Source organism: Marmota marmota, unplaced genomic scaffold, assembly GCF_001458135.2.
Source record: "Marmota marmota marmota unplaced genomic scaffold, marMar, whole genome shotgun sequence".
Lineage (NCBI taxonomy): Eukaryota > Metazoa > Chordata > Mammalia > Rodentia > Sciuridae > Marmota > Marmota marmota.
This window is the reverse complement of record NW_026000229.1, coordinates 38,567,349-38,592,809: the sequence shown is the minus strand read 5'-3', so window position 1 is coordinate 38,592,809 and position 25,461 is coordinate 38,567,349. Positions and strand designations below refer to the sequence as shown.

General features: G+C 34.1%; 1 protein-coding gene across 6 annotated transcripts in view; it reads right to left on the bottom strand.

The window, feature by feature from the left end:
* Fsip1 (fibrous sheath interacting protein 1) overlaps positions 1–25,461 on the bottom strand; it is a 177,142-nt gene that overhangs the window by 125,743 nt on the left and 25,938 nt on the right. For 3 of the 6 annotated variants that reach the window (XM_048793393.1, XM_048793387.1, XM_048793389.1), the window contains exons 6-9: positions 12,958–13,059; positions 8,544–8,668; positions 6,918–7,028; positions 476–634 (exon numbers count right to left, since the gene is read on the bottom strand). In XM_048793393.1, coding sequence (XP_048649350.1) covers positions 476–634; positions 6,918–7,028; positions 8,544–8,668; positions 12,958–13,059 — 497 coding nt within the window. The remainder of the gene's footprint in view (positions 1–475; positions 635–6,917; positions 7,029–8,543; positions 8,669–12,957; positions 13,060–25,461) is intronic. The other 3 variants (XM_048793388.1, XM_048793391.1, XM_048793392.1) reach the window with 2 other exon arrangements.

Here is a 25,461-nt window from a genome sequence, read left to right as displayed (position 1 = left end):
TGTTATACAAAATTACATATAAGAGGTTGTGAGGGGAATGGGAAAAAAAAACAAGGAGAGAAATGAATTACAGTAGATGGGGTAGAGAGAGAAGATGGGAGGGGAGGGGAGGGGGGATAGTAGAGGATAGGAAAGGTAGCAGAATACAACAGTTACTAATATGGCATTATGTAAAAATGTGGATGTGTAACCGATGTGATTCTGCAATCTGTATTTGGGGTAAAAATGGGAGTTCATAACCCACTTGAATCTAATGTATGAAATATGATATGTCAAGAGCTTTGTAATGTTTTGAACAACCAATAAAAATAAATAAATAAATAAATAAAACAAAGTACATGTATAAAGATATGAATTGGTGTGAATAAACTTTATATACAACCAGAGATATGAAAAAAGTACTCTCTCTATATAATATAAATTGTAATACATTCTGGTGTCATATATTTTAAAAATCAATTAAAAAAAAGAATACCTGATCATTCTGATTTTCAAGTCTTGGAGAAAAGCTGGGAATTATTGGGCGGACTGCAGCTAGTTCTTGGAGTTTTGTATGAATTTCAGCAAGCTGCTGATGCTGGGTGGCTGCAAATGTGTATCCTTCTCCTGGGACCAGCCAACCAGACTGATCACCCTAAAATGAAACAAGGGTTACCAGGTCATATCCATACTACATTTTCCAAAACATACCTTTCAGACTGCTTTATCAAAGCCCAGGATTTCACAAAATAAACAAAAGCAAAACAAAAAACACAGAATTAATATTAGGATGGTAAAAGAAAAAATGAAATAGTTTACAGTTTCATTATCTGCCAACTCTGTGTAAAGTATCTTCTTACATTATGTGGGAGTTTCTCCTATGGACTAAATCTCTTAGTCTGGTTATCATAATATTTTCATTTCTCTACTTTAGAAAAAGGTTTTGTGATGTGTTGAATAGGAAGAAATCAGTAACTACCCTAAAGGAAAACACAATCAAAGGAGAAACAAAGTCAAGTAAAAAACAAAACAAAATTACTGGGAATACAAACAATATTTCAATAATAACCCTGAATATTAATGGCCTAAATTCATCAGTTAAAAGACACAGACTGGCAGATTGGATTAAAAAAGAACACCCAACAATATGCTGCCTTCAAGAGACTCATCTTATTGGAAAAGACATCTATAGTCTGAAGGTGAAAGGATGGGAACAAACATAACACTCACATGGACTGTAGAAACAAGCAGGGGTTCCCATTCTCATATTAGATAAAAGTGGACTTCAAACCAAAGTTAGTCAGAAAGGATAAAGAAGAACATTATGTACTGCTTAAGGGAATCATATATCAACTAGACATAACAATCATAAATATTTATGCCCCAAACAATGGAGCATCTACATACATTAAACAAACTCTTCTCAGTTCAAGAGTCAAATAGATTACAACACAATAATACTGGGTGACTTTAACACATCTCTTTCCCCACTGCATAGATCTTCTAAACAAAAAATAAACAAAGAAATTACAGAACTCAATAATACCACCAATAATTTAGACTTAACAGACATACATAAAATATTCCATCCATCAATGAGTGAAGACACTTTTTTCTAAGAAGCACATGGATCCTTCCCTAAAATAGACCATATGGCAAATACAAAAATATAGTGATAGTACCCTGCATTCTACCAGACCATAATGGAATAAAATTAGAAATCAATGATAAAATAAAAAATAAAAGCTATTCCAACACCTGGAGATTAATAATACATTATTAAAATATGCATGGATAGCAGAAGACATCAGGGAGGAGATAAAAAAAAATCTTAGAAGTAAATGATAATTTTGATAAACAACAGACCAAAATCTCTGGGACACTATAAAGGCATTGCTAAGAGGAAAGTTCATTGCATTGAACTCATTCATTAAAAGAAGTAAAAGTCAACAAATAAATAACCTGACATTACATCTCAAAGCCCTAGAGAAAGAAGAAAAAATCAATATCAAAAATAGTAGAAGACAGAAAAATAATTAAAATAAGGGCTGAAATCAATGAAATTGAAACAAAAGAAATAATTGAAAAAAAATTGATAAAACCAAAAGCTGGTTCTTTGAAAAAATTAATAAAATTGATAAACCCTTAACCACCCTAACAAAAAGAAGTGAAAACTCAAATTACTAAAATTTGTGATAAAAAAGGAAATATTATGACAGATACCACTGAAATACTGAAGATAACTAGAAACTATTTTGAAAATTTATACTCCAATAAAATAGAAAATATTGAAGACACCAGAAAATTTCTAGAGATATAGCAGCTTCCCAAACTGAATCAGGAAGATATACACAATTTAAACAGATAAATATCAAGCATGAATAGAAGATGTCATCAAAAGCCTACCAACTAAGAAAAGCCAAAGACCAGACAGGTTCTCAGACAAGTTCTATAAGACCTACAAAAAAGAAATTAATACCAATATTCCTCAAATTATTTCATGAAATAGAAAAGAGGGAACCTTTCCAAACTCATTCTATGAAGTGAGTGTCACCTTGAAACCTAAGCCAGACAAAGACATATCAAGGAAAGAAAGCTTCAGACCAATATCCCTGATGAACATAGATGCAAAAATTTTCAATAAAATTCTGGCAAATTGCATACAAAAACATATTTAAAAGATAATGCACCATGATCAAATGGTGTTCATTTCAGGGATGCTAGGTTGGTTCAACATACAGAGTTCAAAAAACATAATTCATCACATCAATAGATTAAAGATAAGAATCATATGGTCATCTCAATATATGCAGAAAAAGCAATTGATAAAATACAACACCCTTTCATGGTCAGAACACTAGAAAAAATAGGGATAGTAGGAACATATCTCAACATTGTGAAAGCTATCTATGCTAAGCCCAAGGCCAACATTATTCTAAATGGAGAAAAATTGGAGGCATTCCCTCTAAGAACTGGAACAAGACAGGGATGCCCTCTTCCACCACTCCTATTCTACATAGTCCTTGAAACTCTAGCCAGAGCAATTAGACAGATGAAAGGAATTAAAAGGATATAAATAGGAAAAGAAGAACTCAAACTTTCACTATTTGCCAACAACACGATTCTATACTTACAGGATCCAAAAAACTCCACCAGAAAACTTCTAGAACTAATAAATCAATTCAGCAAAGTATCAGGATATAAAATCAACACCCATAAATCAAAAGCATTTCTATACATCAGTGATGAATTCTCAGAAAGAAAAATTAGGAAAATACCCCACTCACAATTGTCTCATTAAAAAAATAATAAAATACTCGGGAATCAATCTAACAAAAGAGGTTAAAGTCCTATACAATGAAAACTACAGAACACTAAAGAAAGACATTGAATGTTCTTGGATAAGAAGAATTAATACTGTCAAAATGGACATATTATAAAAAGCTTTATACAGATTTAATGCAATTCCAATTAAAATACCAACAACATTCTTCATATAAATAGAAAAAGCAATCATGAAATTCATTTGGAAAAATAAGAGAACCAGAATAGCCAAAGCACTCCTTAGCAAGAAGAGGCATCACAATATCAGACCTTCAACTATACTACAGAGCTATAGTAACAAAAATGGCATGATATCAGCACCAAAATAGACTTGTAGACTAATAGTACAGAAGACACAGAGACAAACCCACGTAAATACAGTTATCTCACACTTGACAAAGGTGCCAAAAACATACATTGGCGAAAAGATAGTCGCCTTCAACAAATGGTGCTGGAAAACTGGAAATCTATATGCAGCAAAATGAAATTAAACCCACTATCTCTCACCATGTACAAAACTCAAGTCAAAGAGTATCAAAGACTTAGGCACTAGAACAGAGACCCTGCATCAAAAAGAAGAAAAAGTAGGCCCAAATCTTCATCATTTCAGATTAGGTCCTAACTTCCTTAACCAGACTCCTAAAGTGAAAGAAATAAAATCAAGAATTAATAAATGGGATGAATTCAAACTAAAAACCTTCTTTTCAGCAAAGGAAACAATCCATAAGAGAAGTGCCCAAAGAGTGGGAGAACATCTTTACTACACACACATAAGATAGAGCACTATTCTCCAGGATATATAAAGAATTTTAAAAATTTAACACCAAAAAACTAAATAACTCAATCAATAAATGGGCTAAGGAACTGAACAGATACTTTTCAGAAGAAGATATATAATTGATCAACAAATATATGAAAAAATGTTCAACCTCTTTAGTAAGCAGAGAAATACAAATCAAAACTACTCTAAAATTTCATCTCACTCTAGTCAGAAGAGCAATTATCAAGGATACAAGCAATAATAAGTGTTGGCAAGGATGTAGAGAAAAGGTACACTCATACATTGCTGGTGGGACTACAAATTATTGCAACCACTATAAAAAGCAGTATGTAGATTCCTTAGAAAACTCGGAATGGAACCACTATTTGACCCAGCTATCCCACTCCTCAGCCTATACCCAAAGGACTTAAAATCAGCATACTACAGTGATACAGCCACATCAATGTTTACAGCAGCTCAAATCACAAGAATTAAACTGTGGAACCAACCTAGACGCCCTTCAACAGATGAATGGATAAAGAAACTGTGGTACATATACTCAATGGAATATTACTAAGTAGTAAAAGAGGATAAAATTATAGCATTTGTATATAAATGGATGGAGATGGGACAATATCATGCTAAGAGAAGAAAGCCAATCCCAAAAAAAATTTATAAAGGCTAAATGTTCTCTCTGATAAGTAGATACTGACCCATAATGGGGGCACGGGAGGTGGTTAGAGGGGCAGTGCATGGGGAGAATGGAGGAACTTTGATTGGGCAAAGGGGAGGGAATGAAGGGGAGGGGACATGGGGGTAGGAAAGCTGGTGGAACATTACCCTAGGTACATGTATGACTGTATATGTGGTATAACTCTACACTATGTACAACTAGAGAAAAGTTGTACTCCATTTCTATACAATGAATCAAAATGCATTCTGCTATCATGTATAACTAATTAGAACAAAAAAATAATTTTTTAAAGAATAAGACATAAATGCTAACAAGAATAATATGCAAAATGCAATATTAATAGCAAAAAAATCCCTATGAAAACATTCATAGAAGGTACAAGGAAGATTCATCATAACATAGTTTGACACACAGACAGTGGGCAGCAGTTTACAAATTCACAATTAACAAAACAAGGACTGAAACCAAGGTTTCTTAATTCTATTATCTGAGCTTTTGTTCATCAAATAAGAAAATTACCATAAATCAACAAAGCTAATGTATCTCAGAGTTATGGGGATATTCAGCAATGTGCCTTGCCTACCCTTTGCCCCTACTTCACCAGCCCACACAGTAAAATCTTTGTCTATTCCTAGACCCAGCCCCCACTGAGTGCTCATTATCTAAGAAAAGATTATTTAGACATCGTAACCTGTGATATTCTGTAGATTTGTTTTTGGTTTGGGGTGGAAGGTGAGAAATATTCTGTTTACCCACATTGAATTATATTGAATGGACTTACCTGTCAATATTTTAATGTTTCCCATAAAAATCTGAATTTTTAGCTTGTTTCAAAAAAATTGGAGGATCTGGACAGCCCTGGACTAGGATTTTTTTTTTTTTTTTTTTGAGGGGTACCAAAGATTGAACCTAGGGACACTTAAAAATTGAGCATATTCCCATACCTTTTTAAAAAATATTTTATTTAGAGACAGGATCTTGCTGAGTTGCCTAGGGCCTCACTAAGTTGATGAGGCTGGCTTCAAACTCACAATCCTCCTGCCTCTGCTTCTGGAGACACTGGGATTAGAGGTGTACGCCACTGCACCCAACTGGACTAGGATTTCTACACAGCAATCACTAGCTGATGCCAGTCCCACTGAATTGGTGCATCCTGCCCTACTAGTCACAGTTATCACCACACATGCACTGCTTTTGTACCTAAAGCAAAATCCATCCTCTGAACCTATGGGTCTTAGGCTGGGTTACATAGATCCAGAACCTGAGACAGGAAATCTTGCTTGAGTGATTTATCAGAGAAATGTCTTTGGGAATAGGGGCATGAGGCAAACAGTCTAGGACAAGGGCACAAAGCAAGCTAAAGGCCAGCGTGGATCTGATCTCTGGAGAAGCACTACAAAGCTAATCCTATTTTGAGGTGAGGGATCTGAGGTAGGCAGGGCTACTTGGCTCCCATTTGGCTCCAGCTAATTCTCCAAGGAAGGGGACAAGTGTGTAGCCTGGCACAAGGCTAGGGAATGGATACACAGACAAGTTGTAGGTAAAGGGGATCTGGAAAGAGTGCCAGCATTTGCTCCACCATGTCTCTATTCAACACAGGAGAATAAAAAACAGCAGGGCTAGTTGTGTCAAGGAACACAGGAGGGTGTATTTCTTTGTAGAAGTAAAGAATATTCCTACGATATTACTATATAAACACTGGGCCACTGCACTCTTTCTGTGACCTTCTGGGACACTATAAATACCTGCACTTGCCCCCTACATTACATATTTCCCCTTTTCAGCTCAGTTTTTTGCCTCCCAGGGAATTAATTGGTCAAGTTTAACTGGGAAGGAGCAGGATGGTATTCTTTAGGATTACTGAAAACTATAGTGAAACACCATGTGTCCAATGTGGGGATAATAAAAAAGGATAGAGAGAAATACATTCTTATGTCATCAGTGTCTAAGCCCATCTCATCACAGGCGGTGGTTACTATCGTGATAATCAATGTGTGGTCCTCTAATAAAGACTTAAAATGATCTTAAAGAATTAATAATAAATTGACCAAAAATGAATTTGAAAACATGTATACAATAGGAATTTTTAAAGTCAGAGAATACTGTATCATAACCTAAAAAAAATATACTGTATAAGTCATTGACTATGAGTTTCCATACCTCAGAACTGGACAGTCCCGAATCTCCATCATCTAAGTCCTTCAAAAGTTCAGCCAGTCTTTGCTTCTCTCTGTCAATCATAACCACTGGGTTTCTTGAATTCTTAGCCAACTACAGAATTCATTAATGAGAAACATTAAATATTCAAAGCAATTCATAATTCAGGAAAATAAAAAAGTGGCAGAGGCATCCACAGAATAGAAACACCAAGACATATGTTGAGAGACATATGTTAGACCCTAACCCTAATTTTATATTGCTAGGTAATTTTATTTTATGACAAACACTTTTGTGGGGCCACTTCCAAACAAAAATATTTCTACTATAAACAGGCCCTTTTGTTACTAAGAGAGCATTTTCAAATCTCTCCTTGTAAAATGTGCATACACACATGCAAAAATATATTTGCTGAGACATTTGGAAGGACTCTTCCTTTTTTCCACATTTTTACTGATGCATTATTATTGTATATGTTGGTGGGATTCCTCTTCTTGACATTTCCTTATAGAAGATATCTACTAAATGAAACTGAAAGTTTCAAGCATAAATATTATAAGGAATTTAAATAAATATTCAGTTACTATTATTAAAATGGGGGAAATGTAATCTATGGTGGAGCTGTGCCAGCCAGAACTTGAATATGGGAGAAATTCTAAAGCTCTTAGAAAACTAAGCAATAAATAGTATAGAATGAGCCAGCACAAACAGACAGCTCAAGCTGGATAAGGTTTCCTAAAGATCACTTGAACATGGAGTACAAAAAAATTTAGAGTCCCAAAGATCAGTCCTGGCAGTAGCAGGTTGACTCATGAATCTTGTCTGCCTGAATATGACATGTAAATGGTGGGAAAAGCATCAGACTGAACAGTAGGAATTACTTACTTTCTCTTCCTAAGACTTCACTCTCACCAATGCAGCCTTCTAGTAACTAGTTGCTCAAGGGCTGTGCTATGAGCCTTCTTCTACCCCATTTACATTTCTTATTATAAATTAATTAATTAATATTCTGGTCTAATACAGGAGTTCCTGTATCCTTGGTTAGTCTGAGTCTGTCTTATAAACAAATTTGCTACGGAACTTGCAAATTCAAGGAATAACCCCTGAAGCAGGGAGCTTTACCAAGGACAGTGACCAAGAGGCACAGTGGGAGGCAGACAACTAGTGGGCTTCTCCAGTCTACCCTTGCTGCTCTGCCAGAAGCATCCTCATTCCAAGTTCTAAATGCACTAGCTACATAATCCATCTCATTACTTTTAAAAACCAAATTTACTAATACACAATAGAAAATCTAGGAAACATCATCCAAAGATATTATCTAAATAAATATATTTCAAATTGTAGGAACCAGACTTTTCTAGGTGATGAAATAAATGCCAGTTGCAGCTAGCATTTTTTTTAAAGGGATAGGATAGGTTAGGATAGGATAGGATAGGATGGGATAGAATGTAATAGAAAACAGTGAAGGTAAGTATTGATTCAGAAAACTTTTCTTTCAGATATATGTTCTGGTTCAATTATGAACACATTTAACATGGTCAGAAATATTTAAAGATCCTAAACATTCTACCATCATTGTTGCAGCTCATTTAGTCACACATTCTGACTCCTGAATTTCTAAGTACATACCTCAATGTTTCGCTTAACAAAATCGTGGTTGTGTTTACCCCTGAGCTCAAATTTTTCTGTATTTGAGAAAGGTTTCTTTTCTGCTTTGATCAATGACTCATTTCTTTCCACATCATAGGTAAAATCTAATATTAAAAAAGTTCAAAATGTTTTCATGATTACAATTATATGTTACACTAAAAATTCACTTTAAGCATATATTTAAGTTATAAGAAAGCACAGACAGAAAAAGTACCTTCCAAATTTCAGATCCAGATATATATATGTGTGTGTGTGTGTGTGTGTATAATTTTTTCTTAAAAAAACAAATGTGATACTTAAGTTTAAATGAACTTCTCATTTCTTGTATTATTATCATGTATCAACCTTCTTGATATTGATTCCTTGAGAATGATGGGAAATATGAACAGAACTATTTCAGAGTCATGCATGTGAAAAAGAAATCTCTGGTATCATGAGAATTTTTAAAATATATATTCTATTTTTGTCTTGATGTGAAACAAAACTTCCCCTAAATATTAACTAGAGTCATCTCCAATTATTCTATTAATTTGCCATCACTCCTTCAAAACAATAAATCTTTGGTTCAAGCCTTTTTTTTTCTCCCTCTGTGGGATGGTGGTATCAGAGATTGGACCCTGGGAAACTCTACCAATGAGCTATATCACCAACCCTTTTTATTTTTTATTCTGAGACAGGGTCTTGCTAAGTTGCCCAGGCTGACCTAGAACTTGTAATCCTCCTGCCTTAGCCTCCTGAGTCACTGGTATTACAAGCATGCACCACTGTGCCCAGCTCAAGATGTCTTTTAAGCAAGTTCTGGGGATAAATGTCCTGGATGTTCTTTATTCCATCTGTATAAATCCCTAGAGGCCATCTCAGTTTGTCAGTTTTCCTCAATCTTCTGAAACACTCAGACCCTGAGTGCTCATAAAAAGGGCAGGAAAAATATGTGAACTCTTATCCCCTGTAGAAATAACAACATAAAATCATGTGAACCCTTCAGTATAATTCTAAAAATATGCACAAAAGGAGAGTCTCCTTAAATGACAAATAAAGCTCACCCCACAAAATAGGACAAATTGCCACATTGAAATCCAAAAAAAAAAAAGAAAACACCAGTCAGTAGCTCAGTCCAGACTAGGTTTACTCAAGATTTTCCTTGTAAGAGGTACATTAATAAAATTAATAAAGGTCAATAAAATTAATAAAAGGTCACATTAATAAAAATTATCTATTCAACAAACGGCGCTGGCAAAACTGGTAATCCATGTGTAGCAAAATGAAATTAAACCTCTGTCTCTCACCCTGTACAAAAATCAACTCAGAGTGGATCAAAGACTTAGGCACTAGAACCCTGCACCTAATAGAAGAAAAATTAGGCCCAAATCTTCACCATGTTGGCCTAGGATCTGACTTCCTTAATAAGACTCCTAAAGCACAAGAAGTAAAATCAATAAATAATTAATAACTGGGATGGATTCAAATTAAAAAGCTTCTTCTCAGCAAAGGAAACAATAAAGTGAGGAGAGAGCCTTTAGGAGAAAATCTTTACCACATGCACATTCAATAAAGCATTAATGTCTAGGATACATAAAGTGCCGGGTTTCTGTTCTCGCCGACTAAAAGGCTCAGGGGTCACTCCAGTTAAACTGGGCTAACTGGGCTGCACGAAATAACCACACAAGAGACACAAATACCTTTTTCTTTGGGGTCGCTGTGACGGCTCCTCTGACCTTAGGGGGCCGCAAAAAGAGAGAGCAAGAGCACGGCGCTGACCCCTTTTATTGAGGAGAAGTTATTTAAATGAGACAAGGGGTCAGGTTTCAGGGGGCTGAGTCTATCTTCATGATGTCCACTGTCAGCAGGTTGATTGACACCTGGTAGGCCACACCCAAGGGCACAGTAAGAGAAGGGGACACACACAAGGCACTTCCATGGAAGATTCTATCCTAAACAGGGCAAGAGGTTATATTACAAAGGAACAGGTGAGCGTAGCTTCACCCATGGGGCTGTAGCAAGAAACACCCATGCATGAGACACTGACCCTTGAACCCAAAAAGAGTGGGGAAAGCTCTCCTACATTTCTGCGACTGAGCGCCTCAGCACCCAGCCGGGGAGTGTGACCCAGTCATGTGTAAGGTCGGTCTCCCACAATAAAGAACTCAAAAAACTTAATGCCAAAAAAAAAAAAAAAAAAAACAAGTAACCCAATCAATAAATGGGCTAAGGAACTGAACAGACACTTCACAGAAGAATACAATTGATCAACAAATGTACGAAAAAATGATCAACATCTCTAGCAATTAGAGAAATGCAAATCAAAACTACTCTAAGATTTCATCTCACACCTGTCAGAATGGCAATCATCAAGAATACAGGCAACAATAAATGTTGAAGAGGATGTGGGGAAAAAGGTACACTCATACATAGCTGGTGAGACGGCAAATTGGTGCGACCATTATGGAGAGCAGTATGTAGATTCCTCAAAAAATTGGGAATGAAACTACCATTTGACCCAACTATCCCACTCCTCAGTTTATACCCAAAGGACTTAAAATCAGCATACTACAATGACGCACCCACATCAATGTTTATAGCTGCTCAATTCACAATAGCTAAACTATAGAACAAACCTAGGTGTCCCTCAATAAATGAATGGATAAAGAAAATGTGGTATATATACTCAATGGACTATTACTCAGCTTTAAAACAGAGTAAAATTATGGCATTTGCCAGTCAATGTTTGGAGTTGGAGAATATCATCCTAAGCAAAATAAGCCAGTCCCACAAAACCAAAGGCCAAATGTTTGCTCTAATATGTTGATGCTAATTCACAATAAGAAGCGGGGCACTAGGGAAGAATAGCGTTAACTTAGATTATATAGAAGAAAGTGATGGGAGGGAAGAGAAGAAGATGTGGGGATACGAAATATAGTAGAATGAAACAGACATTATTACTATATGTATATACGTGATTACATGACCAGTATGATTCTGCAACATTACACTCAGAAATATGAGAAATTATATCCCATCTATGTATAGTATATCAAACTGCATAAATGCATTCTACTGTCATGTATAACTAATTAAAACAAATTAAAAATTAAAATAAATAAAATAAAAAGAATCAAGGAAAATAGTCAAATGGTGTATTTACAGCTGATTATCAATATAAACTGAACCATTAAGGAATAAATTTTGATGAAAATGGCTAGAAAGAACTAGGAAAAGAGTAAGACTGCTGAATTTCAATTCTTCTCAAACAAAAGTAAATCTGAGTTAAAAAAAAAAAAAATGTGTTTTGTTCTAATTTAAAAGTTTCTAGCTGAGTGTGATAGCACATGCCTGGAATCCCAGCTACTCTTGAGGCAAAGGCAAGAGGATCAAAAGTTCAAAACCAGCCTGGCAACTTAATGAGACCCTTTTTCAAAATGAAAAATAAAAAGGATTGGAGATGTAACTCAGTACATGAGGCCCTGGTTTCACCAGTACCACATAAAAGAAAAAAGAAGTTTCTAGATAAATAAACCTATAGATTATAACTGGGTATTATGTATTAGGCAATCATACAATTACTTGTTAAACAAACTAAGTAGTTTGAATTACTTTGGGAGAGAGAAGTGACAACCTTAGATATAAAATTTATTACTTTTTTCCCGTTAATCAAGTAGTCTTATTTGAAATATGAGGTAGATATAGTTAGTTGAAGTTTCATATACACTTAACATTAAAATAATTCAAATGCAGCCATCTCTACATTTATAATACAGTTTCCTTAAAACATAATAAAACTTTATTATGAAACTCTATTAGAAGTTTCCATAAGACTTCTAATAAACTGCAGGGTAAAAAAACATTGGATTATCTGTCTCATTAGTGATGTGCTTTTGTCCCCTTTAGTCTGGTGGTGATATAGCAGGCACTGCCATGTTCCCACCTGACCCCAGTCCTTGATGGGTTGGACAAGATGGTTACACAGGGGGGAGGCACCTAAATCCACCTGGTTAGCCCACCTCTTAACTAGGACTTTGGGATTTAGCCTCCCTCTCAATGACTAACCATGGCACATGCCTTTGGAACCCAAAGAAAAGCTGTCTACCACCAAGCTCCTTTCCTTTATTTTTTTTTCTTGCTTAAGCCAAGTTTCCATTACTTACAGCCTGCTTTTTCATTTTAACTCTTTATTATATAAAAGTTCAAACATCCAAAAATATAAAAAACAGTATAATGAACTTTCAACAACTAGCTTCAACAAATATTGATTCATAACTGTGTGTCATCCTTAACCCCATCTATTTCTACTCCCCTCTGGATTAAATTATATCAAATCATTTCTTCTATGAGTATTTCTGTATACAGTTAGTATTCTGTTGTGTCAATATCTATGATCATAAAAATTAAAACATACCTTGATTGGCATTTTGCATATGGTTTTCATATTCTTCTGGAGATATCTGAGTGTGAAACACTGGGAAAAAGGTATCTTCATCCTCACGATGAGAAAGATCTACTGATTAAAAAATCACTTGCTCAATACTCACAAAAGTAAAAAACCGTCTATACAAGTTGTTTAAAAATGAATTAAGCTCTAATATTTTCTCAAATATTCCTGAAACCCTTTAATACACACAAAATTTTTAAACAATGTCAGTGTTGCTTCCAAGTAGAAATGATAATCATCTTTCTACACATGAGACACTGAAAAAAACTATTGGTCAAAGTAGCCAAATAGAATTTCCCTAGAACTTTAATGCAAAAAGGATGTATAAGAAACTGCTAAAATATCACCTACCTCCCCCAAGATAATGTATTCAAATCACAATGTTCACAAGAAAGACAATATACATAACCAAATAACTTTAATTGTGTTTTTATTTTTTATTTTAGATCCAAGGTAAACATTTCAAGTAGATAGTCAATCATTAAAATACAAAGAGAAAATTTTGGAGACTTTTGGCAGTTAGCCTTCTTATCTTGTAATTCATTCTCTTGGACTAATCCCCATAAAGATAACGGGAAATTTCATTGTTCAACTCTTTTTTTGTTTCAATATAATTTATCTTTACATTCTCCTATTAACTAATTTAAACATTTTATGTTTTCAAGAAACTAACACACGTAGTTTTTTTAAAAAAATTGTACCTTAGTATGACAGAATCTGACAGGTTGTGGCACAGAAATGTTTTTGTTTCAGAAAAGAATTCAAGTATTAAAGATTTTACAGAATCCACCACCTATCTCTGAAAACAAACCTGGTTTAAGCATTATCCATGCAATTAAAAACTGATAAATTCTACTTGGCAAAATTTAAAAATTTTTATGTAAAAAAATATTGTTAGTAGAATGAAAAGGCAAGCCAAGTTTGGGGGGAAATATTAGCAAAATACATATCTGTTAAAAGATTACATCCAAAATACACAAAGAACTCCTAAAAGTCAAAAACAAAAGAACAACCCAATATTTAAAAATGGGCAGCACATACCTAAAGAAAAGATACAGATGGCAAATAAGTGTTTTCATGAAAAGATGTCGACCATTTTTCAGGGATATGCAAATTTAAAAAAAACATAGCACTACATACTTATTAGAATGGCTAACCCCCCCACACCAAAATGATAATACCAATTGCTGGAAAAGATGCAGAGAATAGGGAATTTTCATTCATCGTCTGTAGGAATATAAAATGGTACAGCCATTTTGGAAGACAAGTTAGGCACTCTCATTCCAAGACAAAGTCTTATCATGTAATCCAGCAATCATGTTCCTACATATTTATCCAGATAAGTTGAAAACATGTATTCACACATAAATCTGCACACAAATATTTATAGCAGGCTTATTCATGGGATTGCCCAAAACTGGAAGCAACCAAAATATCTTTTGATAAGTAAAGTGATAAACAAACTGTGATTGGTATATCCATAGAATGAAATATTATTCTGTGACCAGAAAATAGCTACCAAGTCACAAAATGACATGGATGAATCTTAACTGCATATTGCTAAGTGAAAGAACAATTCCAATCATAATCAGTTAATTCAGTATTAACTGAAAAGGCAAAATTATAAAGACAGTAAAAAAAAAATCAGTGGTGGCCAGGGGCTTGTGGAAAGAAGAAGGATTGAACAGGTATTCACACAGGCAATCTTTCACAATTGTAAAACTATTCTGCATGATACTTTAATAGTGAATATGTGACATTATACAATTTTGCAAAGCATAAAAAGTGAAACAATAATGTACACCAATTTTCAAAAAAATCATTTATGAGGTTGAAGAATCCCAGAATGGAATGTTAATGTGACAAAACAATCTAACTATATTACAAACTATGAAATTGTCTCACTAAAGAGAATAAAAGAAAAAGGTGCCTGCCTAAGTAACTAAAAATTAGTGAAGTCTACAAGACTAAAGGCAAGCACATAGGCACCATATTCTAGTTGACTGAGTTGTTTTCCATGGGGGTAGACTAGCAATTCTGATATCCACGTATAGTGGGATTGAATAATTAAGTAAAAAGGTGGTAGATGGTTGGAAATAGTCTTCTCACTGTTGGAGTGGAATGTTACCATTAAGCAAGGGGAAAAGGTTAGAATGATCCATGTGGCAATGGAGTAGAGCCAGAGAAATCAGTATGAACTCAGGTTTAGCTAATTATACATACAGATGGTTACACACAGATATAGCATAGATATCTGTATAATAGATTAGCATATAGTATATACAATATATATAGTATATATATTTTCTTTATTAGAGTGCCTAGAATCAATAGTCACACCTGGAATCCAGATTTTGGCTTCTAATATCAGTCTCTGATAAAAGAAATCAGGGATACTTGGAGAAATGGTTGATTCCAGTAACAAAGTCAATGAGTCTGAAGCATCTTGTAATGAAAGAAAGTGAGGAAGCACTTGACAACAACAACAAAACTAAATCCACAGCAATGGAGTTGTATCAAAGGGACACAAGAACCAACTCAAAGAGCTCCCAATGGTCAAAGCTGGAAAAACTGAGCAACAAAATAAATAAAGTAGCAAGGAATTCTAACCTAAAGTACAAAATAAATATCCACAAGTCTATACTGGCATAAATTACTGATTGAATAAAATGGGGAAGTACAGGTAAATTTCACATGCAGAATAATTCAAATTAACATATGTAAATATTCTGCCCTCAAAGAAGTAAAGCATAACTCCTCATTCCTGAAGTGGGGCCTACACATAATAACTTCCTTCCAAAAAGTGTACTGGGGAAAAAGGGGAACCTAGAATAACTTTACAGAAAAATCTGACAAATATTTCCTCAGGCTGGTAATTGAAGTTAACATCAACAGTGATGTTATGTTAATAGCACAACGTAATATAATGAAAATGGTCCACAACCCTGTGGTCGTCCTCCTAAGAACATATAATCTCAGTCTAATTATGAGCTAAATCCTATGGCTGAACATTCTACAAAATAGCTGACCAGTACACCTCAAAACTGTCAAAGTCATTCAAAACAAAGTCTCACAGCAAAGATTAGACTAAGAAAGCCTGAGAACTAAATATAATGTGGGCTCCTGAATGCTATCCTGGAACAGAAAAAGAACTTAGGTAAAAATAAAGGATATATAAATAAAATTGGACTTTAGTTAATAATAATGTATTAATACTGGTTCACTGGTTGTAAAAAAAAAACATATCATACTAATTTAATTGGGTAAGTGGGTGTGGATATATAGGAGATCTCTATACTATCTTTTTACTTTTTCTGTAAATACAAAGTTTTGCTAAAATAAAAAGCTAACTTAAAACTTCAAGATTTTTTAGAGTAGAGAAAAATATAAACAAATTAGAAATAGAAAGGGAATGTACAAACAAGAAGGAGGATTACTATTAAAAAACACATTGAGATTTTATGTCAGTAAAATTTTAAATCTTGGTAAACAGATACTGTAAAATCTCAGTATATGGATATATTGCCAAGACTAACTCCAGAATAACTCGTCAACTGAAATAGAACAGTAAATATGAAAGAAGCTGAGAAGAGAGTCAGAGAATGTCCTCCAAGAAATTATTTGAACCAGATGGCTTTTCCAGTAAAATCTTTCAAAATTTTAGGGAACAGATAGATAATCCTCATGTTATATAAGCTATTTTAAAGCATAGAAATAAATGAGTAACCACCTCCACTCATTAGCTGACAAAGTTGCATAATTGACAAAGCAGTTATACAAACATAAACACCTCTACTTCCACCTCAACCCCAACATCATAAACACACATTCCTATACATGGACATAAGCATGTAAACACACACACACACACAATTAATCTTACTTTATAGATATAAGATTCTGAATAAATTCTGCCATTCAAATATGGTACAAAATAAAAATAGTCCTCCATAATCAAGAATATACCTTGATCTGTAAACATTAAATAAGTTTGTCAAGAAGTAAAAATCTATTATAATTTAAAAGACATTGAAATGCATTCAACAAATTTCAACAATAAGACTATGGTTCTCAGAATCATTCCTGAAAAGGACATAAAAATTAAGACTATTTTCTGGTGATGCATTCATAAACTAACAAGACCCAAAGCAAACATCTAAAGATAATTAGAATGAATAAAATAATCTAGTTAAGTGCCAAAATAGAAAATGTCAATAGTTTTTCTTTTCTATATCATTAACAACCCATTAAAAATATGATGGGATAATCACCAATTGGAGTAATAATAATAAAGAAAAATAGAAAATCTATAGATGACTAATAAATATATGAAACCTGCAAAACTTCCCTGATATATGAAATATATGAGACATACTGGATTCTTGTTGATGTTGTCTAGTAATCTCTGGAATATTACTAATAATTTATTGAGCACTTACTACATGCTTTAGGGGAAGCAAGCTGCCATGTTGTAAGAACATGTAGGCATCCTATGGTGGGGTTCATGCAGTAGGAAACTAAGAAGTTCAGACAACAACCATGTTGAGTGAGTTTGGAAGAAGATTCTCTAGCTCTAGGACAACCTTCAAATGACCACAGCATTGGCCACCATATTGACTACAACCTCATGAGTCAGAACCATCCAGCTGAGCTCCTCCCAGATGGCTGAAATAGTAACAGCATAAATGTTTGTTGTTTCAAGCTGCCACCTTTGAGGGGTAATTTTTTCCATGGCAATAGGTAACTAATACAATGATAGTGTGAGAAACTGATAGCAGGGAGACAACATGACAAGACTAAATTCTATTTGAATGACCTGAGAGAGAATGCTGAAGGCCAGAATCTCACCATTAACTATAGAGGTGAAGAAGATCAGATACAGAAAAAGTAGGACAAATACTCTTTTAAGGAACTGTTTCTGAGAGAAGAAGCATAAGAAGATGATGATGAAGGAACTAAGGATGGCTCTTAACTTTCTAGTTTAGAAGACTGAGTGGGTGAAGAAATTAACCAAAAGAGGTAAAATATACAAAAGAATGAATAGCTTTCAAAAATAAGGAGAAAGAAGGAAGGAAAAAAAGAGGAGAACCAGCAGAAAATAATAAACCTAGTAGAAATCCTCCTAACCCAGAATGATGGCACATGCCCATAATCCCTGCTATTGGGAGGCTAAGGCAGGAGGATCTCAAGTTTGAGGCCAATCTGGACATTAGTGAGATCCTGTCTCAAAATAAAATTTAAAAAGTTAGGATGTAGCTCAGCATCTTGCCTAGCATGCAAAAGGCCCTGGGTTTCATCCCAGTACAACAACAAAGTCTTATTATCTATGAGTGGTCAAATGTTTAAGATGCTACTGAGATGTTAAAATAAAAATTGGAATTTAGGAGGCAGTTCTATAGCATGATAGTATAAAATACAAATCACTAAAGAGTTAATATGTAAATAAAAGTTTACAATGAGGTAATGACAATAGTTGTAGACCATTCTTTCAAGAAAATCTGCCCTTGCTCAGCATGGTGGTGCACACCTTTAATCCCAGCAATTCACAAGGCTGAGGCAGGAAGACTGCAAGCTCAAAGCCAGCCTCAGTAACTTAGGGAGACACTAAGCAACTTAACAAGAAGTTGTCTCAAAATAAAATATTTTTAAAAAAGGGGGGGATGGGGATGTGGCTCAGTGGTTAATCACTCCTGGGTTCAATCCCGGAAGGAAGGAAGGAAGGAAGGAAGGAAGGAAGGAAGGAAGGGAGGGAGGAAGGGAGGGAAGGAGGAAGGGAGAGAGGGAGGGAGGAAGGGAGGAAGGAAGGAAGGAAGGAAGGAAGGAAGGAGAGAGAGAGAGAGAGAGAGAGAAAGAAATCAGGGAACTGACTAGTAGCTATTTAAGAGTAAAGTGAAGAATTGAGGGGAAAGTTCTGTTTGTATATTTGGTTGGTTACTGGTTGGTTCAATAGCTTTTTGATTGTTTTAGGGCTAGAAAATTCAAACATGGTACATTGAAGGAAAGGATCCAGAGGAGAACAGATTAAAATAAAACAAAATGATTGATGGATCAGGAGCCAGAACCCAGTGGCCTTGTAGAACAAGAGAACATTCCCTCCCCTAAAGTGAGAGGGAAGTAGTAGAGATGGGTGAGCACATTCAGAGTGAAATTTAGAAACAAAAGGAAAGAATATGGAAGTAATTCCCACCTGGCAGATCTATTTTCTCTGAAAAGCAAGTGCAACAGAATTAAGGTCTTGCAGAAGAAGATGGGAGATTAAGCACACAGTAACCGTTTGGAATAGGCACTATGGAGAAATTGCTTTCTGGCTCTTATGTCATAGGCATGTTTTTTCAGTCATATATTTGATATATTTTTACTTTTTTAATTAAAAATTAAACACCAGAAAAAGAAGTTAGTATTCACTTGAGTCTCCATTATTAGCTCAGTTACATTTTTCTTTAACAGTTCACACTACATAATTATTACCTTATTCTAAAAGGAAAACTTTTGGTATCAATCAACTTAAGAACTATATTATTAACAGAGTATTTTCACAGTAAATCTAAAATAAATGAGTGTAAATGCAAGAGTCCAGTTTGATCACATAGCACAGATGTTTTATTTGTTTGAGACGCTGGGGATTGAACCCAAGGCTTCGTGCATGCTAGATATGTACTCAGTACTGAGCTACATCCTCAGCCATTAGCACAGGCTTTCAAAAGTCTCATATTCCTGAGCACTCAACAGAGGTCAAAACCCCAAAATCCTTATCTGTGTCAGTCAGCACAGGAGTTTGATTTTCTCCTTCAGTCCTCTGCAAATCAGAGTAGAAAGAGACCAGCAGATTTTCTTTGAGTATTTCATCTTAACACTCAAGAGCAGAGGTATCATAAAGATGGTTTTCACAAAAAAATGCACCTAGAAAGAGATATTCACAAATTTGGAAAATCTTAACTCATTAAGATATTCATGTTTTGTGCTTGCATGCATTTATAAATCTGAAACAAAAGGAAGAAATGTGGCAAAGGCAAGAAGAACAATCTCTGCCAAAATCACTGGCAAAAAAAGAAAGAAAGAAAGGGAAGGAGAGAGAGAAGGAGAAGGAAGGAAAGAAAGGAAGGAAGCACAGACAGAATTTTGGAAATCCCTAGAAAGTGCTACATCATTTACTTTAAAATCTTAGGTAGTTAAACTAGGGGTTTTATGTGAATTATAAAGTCAAAATGTGGCCTAAATAAATTTAATGTAGTTTTCATCTTTCTCTTAGAGCCAAGGTCTCATTTGTGTATAATACCTAAAAAAGAACTAAATACACAATCCAAAAATAATTATTTTTCCTTTATTTACTGTTGGCTGTTTAAATGTTATAAGGGGACTACAATGGAGTTTGTATTTGGGGGGCTGGAAAACAGATTGGAAACTGCCATTCAGTTAACCAGCCAAAATCTTTAACATTTACTGCTAAATAAGAGGTTAAGGAAAACTGACCTCGGACAAAGAAAAATTCATCCTCAGAAACTTTTCCTTTTATTTAAAGATGGAAAGTGATAAGTGGAAAATAAATTTTAATATGTTTATACGTATGCATTTAAAGTTCAAGTCAAAATAAGTTCAGCTCTTAAAGAGCTTTGTCTGTATTTGTACATATTCTAACTAGATGCCACCACCTACTGGACAATTTACAAATAACTTTGCTTTTCCACCCCCAACCAAAAAAAAAAAAAAAAAATTATCATGGAAATGCAGCATTCCTGCTTTCCTAATAACACTTATAGGAATTTTACTTAAAAGTATATGTTTACATATAAGTACAATCAAAATAATTTTTAATATTTATATTTTAATTAAGACTAGTATCTAAGGTTGAATGAATGACAGAAAAAACTTAGAGTGGAGCAGATATAATGTTTCATACCATCTTATACTATGTGGCTATGTTGGAAAAGTAGGAATATGAAACTTTCAAAAGACTGTGCTAATAGCTGAGGATGTAGCTCAGTGCATGTGCATGTCTAGCATGCATGAGGCCTTGGGTTCAATCCCAAGCACCTCAAACAAATAAAACATCTATGCTATGTGATCAAACTGGACTCTTGCATTTACACTCATTTTTTTCAGACTTAAGATGAAAATACTCTGCTAATAATACAGCTTTTACGTTAATGATACCAAGAGTTTTCCTTTTAGAATAAATTAATAATTATGTATCAAGTGAATACTAATTTATTTTTCTGGTGTTTAAATTTTTTAATTAAAAAAAATAGATCAAATAAATGACTGATAAAACATGATTATGACATCAGAGCCAGAAAGTAATTTCATTAAAGAATTAGATTTTCTATAAAATAATAGTTATAAAAAAAGACTCTAATTAAGTCTAAAGAAGACAGGAATACAATAATGTTGTCTGTTCATTTTAATGAATGGGTCAAGTGTGAACTAATCAAGACAGCCAGAAGCAAAAATGAAGGCAATAGACATTTGGTTCATCTAACAGTATCTCTTATTCCTATTTCCTTTTACAAAATACTACTTTTGCATTTTATCTGCTTTGCATACAATGACAATAAGTATTGACTGTAAATTCAAAATTTTAAAAATTGAAACTTTAAATGTGATAATGTTTAAAGCAATGATTTCTCTGAACATAGATTTCAAGCCCCTTAGCTAAGCCTTTTGCTCATTAAGTACACCTAATTTCCATGTTAGAGCATTTGTACTCATCTAGCATTATGGTAAGTGTCTTCTGGGCATACAGTAGTCATGTGACTCCAGAGGTTCAGCTGTAAATTCTAGGGATTTAAGGGAAATATATATGCCACAAGCTTTAAAAATTAAACATAATTGATAGTTCTGATTTGGTTTTTAAAAACGCGAGACTAGACGGCTGGGATTGTGGCTCAGCAGCAGAGCGCTGGCCTAGCATGCATGAGGCACTGGGTTCGATCCTCAGCACAGTTGCAATAGCATTTATTATGGGACACCAGCTGGGGTCTAGAAGCCTAACACCAAGATGAGGTAAAGGTAATCTGCAGAAACACTATAAGATTATAGGGTAGAAACTGTAATACCTCAGATCCACACTGCAAGAAAGGAAGACACATAGATAACATAAAAAACAAGGGAGGAAAATGACCCAAACAAACCAAGATTCTACAGTAACAGAATCCATTAGCAATGCAGTTGATGAAATGTCAGAGAAGGAGTTCAGAATGGACATAATTAAAATTATTTACTAATTAAAGAATGACCTAAGTGAGCAAATACAGGCAAAAATTAATCACTCCAAAAAAAGAAATAAGAGAGCAAATAGAGGCAACCATTGATCACACCAACAAAGAGATAAGAGAGTAAATACAGGAAGCAAAAGACTACTTCAAGAAAGAGAGATTCTGAAAAAAATAACTGACAGAAATCCTGGAATGAAGGAAACAATAAACCAAATCAAAAACTCAATAGAAAGCATCACCAACAGAACTAGATCACTTGGAAGACAGAACATCAGATAATGAAGACAAAGTATACAATCTAGAAAATAAAGTTGATCACACAGAGAAGATGGTAAGAAATCATGAACAAATCTAAGATTTATTTGGATAGAGGAAGGCACAGGGATTCAAACCAAAGGACTGCACAATCTCTTCAATGAAATAATATCAAAAAAATTTCCAAATGTGAAAAATGAATTGGAAAATCAAATACAAGATGCTTACAGGAAACCAAAGGTACAAAATTACAACAGATCTACACCAAGACACATTGTAATGAAAATGCTTAGCATACAGAATAAGGATAGAATTTTAAAAGCCATAAGAGAAAGGAATCAGATTACATATAGGGGAAAACCAACTAGGATCTCTGTGTATTTTTCAAATTAGACCCTCAAAGCTAGAAGATCCTGGAACAACATATACCAAGCTCTGAAAGAAAATGGATGCCAACCAAGAATCTTATATCCAGAAAAATAAGCTTTATATTTGTTGATGCTTTGCTGATGAAATAAAAACCTTCCATGACAAAGTTAAAAGAATTTTCAACTGGAAAGCCTGCACTATAGAACATCCTTGGCAAAATATTCCATGTGGAGGAAATGAAAAACAACAATGAAAATCAGCAAAGAGAGGTATTACACTATAGGAAAAACAAGTCAAGGGAGAAACCAAGTTGAGTTAAATACCAAAAATAAAAAAAATTACTGGGACTATAAATCACGTCTCAATAATAACCCTGAATGTTAATGGCCTAAACTCCCCAATCGAAAGACATAGACTGGCAGATTGGATTAAAAAAAAAAAAGACCCCAAAATATGCTGCCTTCAAGAGAGTCATCTCATAGGAAAAGATATCCACAGACTGAAGGTGAAAGTTTGGGAAAAAGCATATCACTCACATGGACTTCAGAAACAAGCATGGGTTTCCATCCTTATATCAAATAAAGTATACTTCAAGCCAAAATTAATAAAAAAGAACAAAGAAGGACATTTCACTGCTTAAGGGAATCACACACCAACAATATATATCAATTATAAACATATATGCCCCAAACAATGGAGCATCTATGTTCATCAAACAAACTCTTCTCAACTTCAAGAGTCAAATAGACCACAATAAAATAGTATGATTGACTTAAACACACCTCTTTCACCACTAGATAGATCTTTCAAACAAAAGTTAAACAAAGAAACTATAGAACTCAATAATACAATCAATATCTTAGACTTAACTGACATATAAAATATTCCACCCATCAACGAGTGAATACACTTTCTTCTCAGCAGCACATGGATCCTTCTGTAAAATATACTATATATTATGCCACAAAGCAACTCAGCAAATACAAAAAAGTAGAGATTCTGCCCTGCATTTTATCAGATCATAATGGAATGAAATTAGAAATAAAGAATAAAATAAAAAATAAAAGGTACTTCAACACCTGGAGATTACATAATATGCTATTGAATGAACAATGGGTTGCAGAAGGCATTAAAGAGGAGACTAAAAAATTCTTAGAGGTAAATGAGAACATTGATACAACATATCAAAATCTCAGGGACACTATGAAGACAGTACACAAAGAGGAAAATTCATTGCATGGAGTTCATTCCTTAAAAGAAGAAAAAGTCATCAAATAAATGACCTAACATTGCATCTCAAAGCTCTAGAAAAAGAAGAGCAAATCAACACCAAAAGCAGGAGAAGACAGGAAATAATTAAAATCAGAACTGAAATAACTGAAATTGAAATAAAAGAAACAATTTTAAAAATTGACAAAACAAAAAGTTGGTTCTTTGAAAAAATAAATAAAATTGATAAACCCTTATCCATGCTAATGAAGAGAAGGAGAGAGAAAACTCAAATTACTAATATCCATGATAAAAAAGGAAATATCACAATGGACACTACAGAAATACAGAAGATAATTGGAAATTATTTTGAAAATTTGTACTCCAGTAAAATAGACAATATCAAAGGCATCGAAAATTTATCTAGAGTCGTATGATTTGCCCAAACTGAATCAGTATGATATATACAAGTTAAACTGATCAATTTCAAACAATGAAATAGAAGATGCTATCAGAGGCCTACCAACCAAGAAAAGCCCAGGACCAGATGGATACACAGCTATTCTACAAGACTTTCAAAGAATAACAATACTCTTCAATTTATTCCATGAAATAGAAAAAGAGAGAACATTTCCAAACTCATTATATGAGGCCAATATCACCCTGATTCCCAAACCAGACAAAGACACATCAAAGAAAGAAAATTTCAGACCAATATCTCTAATGAACATATATGCAAAAATTCTCAATAAAATTCTGGCAAATAGCATACAAACACATATTAAAAAGATCATGCACCACAAACAGGTGGGATTCATCCTAGGGATGCAAGGTTTTGGTTAAACATATGGAAATCAACAAATGTAATTCATCACATCAATAGACTTAAAGATAAGAATTATATAATCATGTCAATAGATGCAGAAAAAGCACTCAACAAAATACAGCATCCCTTCATGTTCAAAACATTAGAAAAGCTAGGGATAACAGGAACATATCTCAACATTGGAAAAGCTATCTATGCTAAGCCCAAGGCCAACATCATTCTAAATGGAGAAAAATTGAAAGCATTCCCTCCAAAAACTGGAACAAGACAGGGATGTCCTCTTTCACTACTTGTATTCAACATAGTCCTTGAAATTCTAGCCAAAGAAATTAGAGGAAATAAATTAAAGGGATACAGATGGGAAAAGAAGAACTCAAACTATCATTATTTGTCAACGATATAATTCTATATTTAGAGGATCTGAAAAATTCCACCAGAAAACTTCTAGAACAATTAAGTGAATTCAGCAAAGTAGCAGGATATAAAATCAACACCCATAAATCAAAGGCATTTCTATACATCAATGACAAATCCTCTGAAACAGAAACTAGGAAAACTACCCCATTTACAACAGCCTCAAAAAAAAATTAAATACTTGGG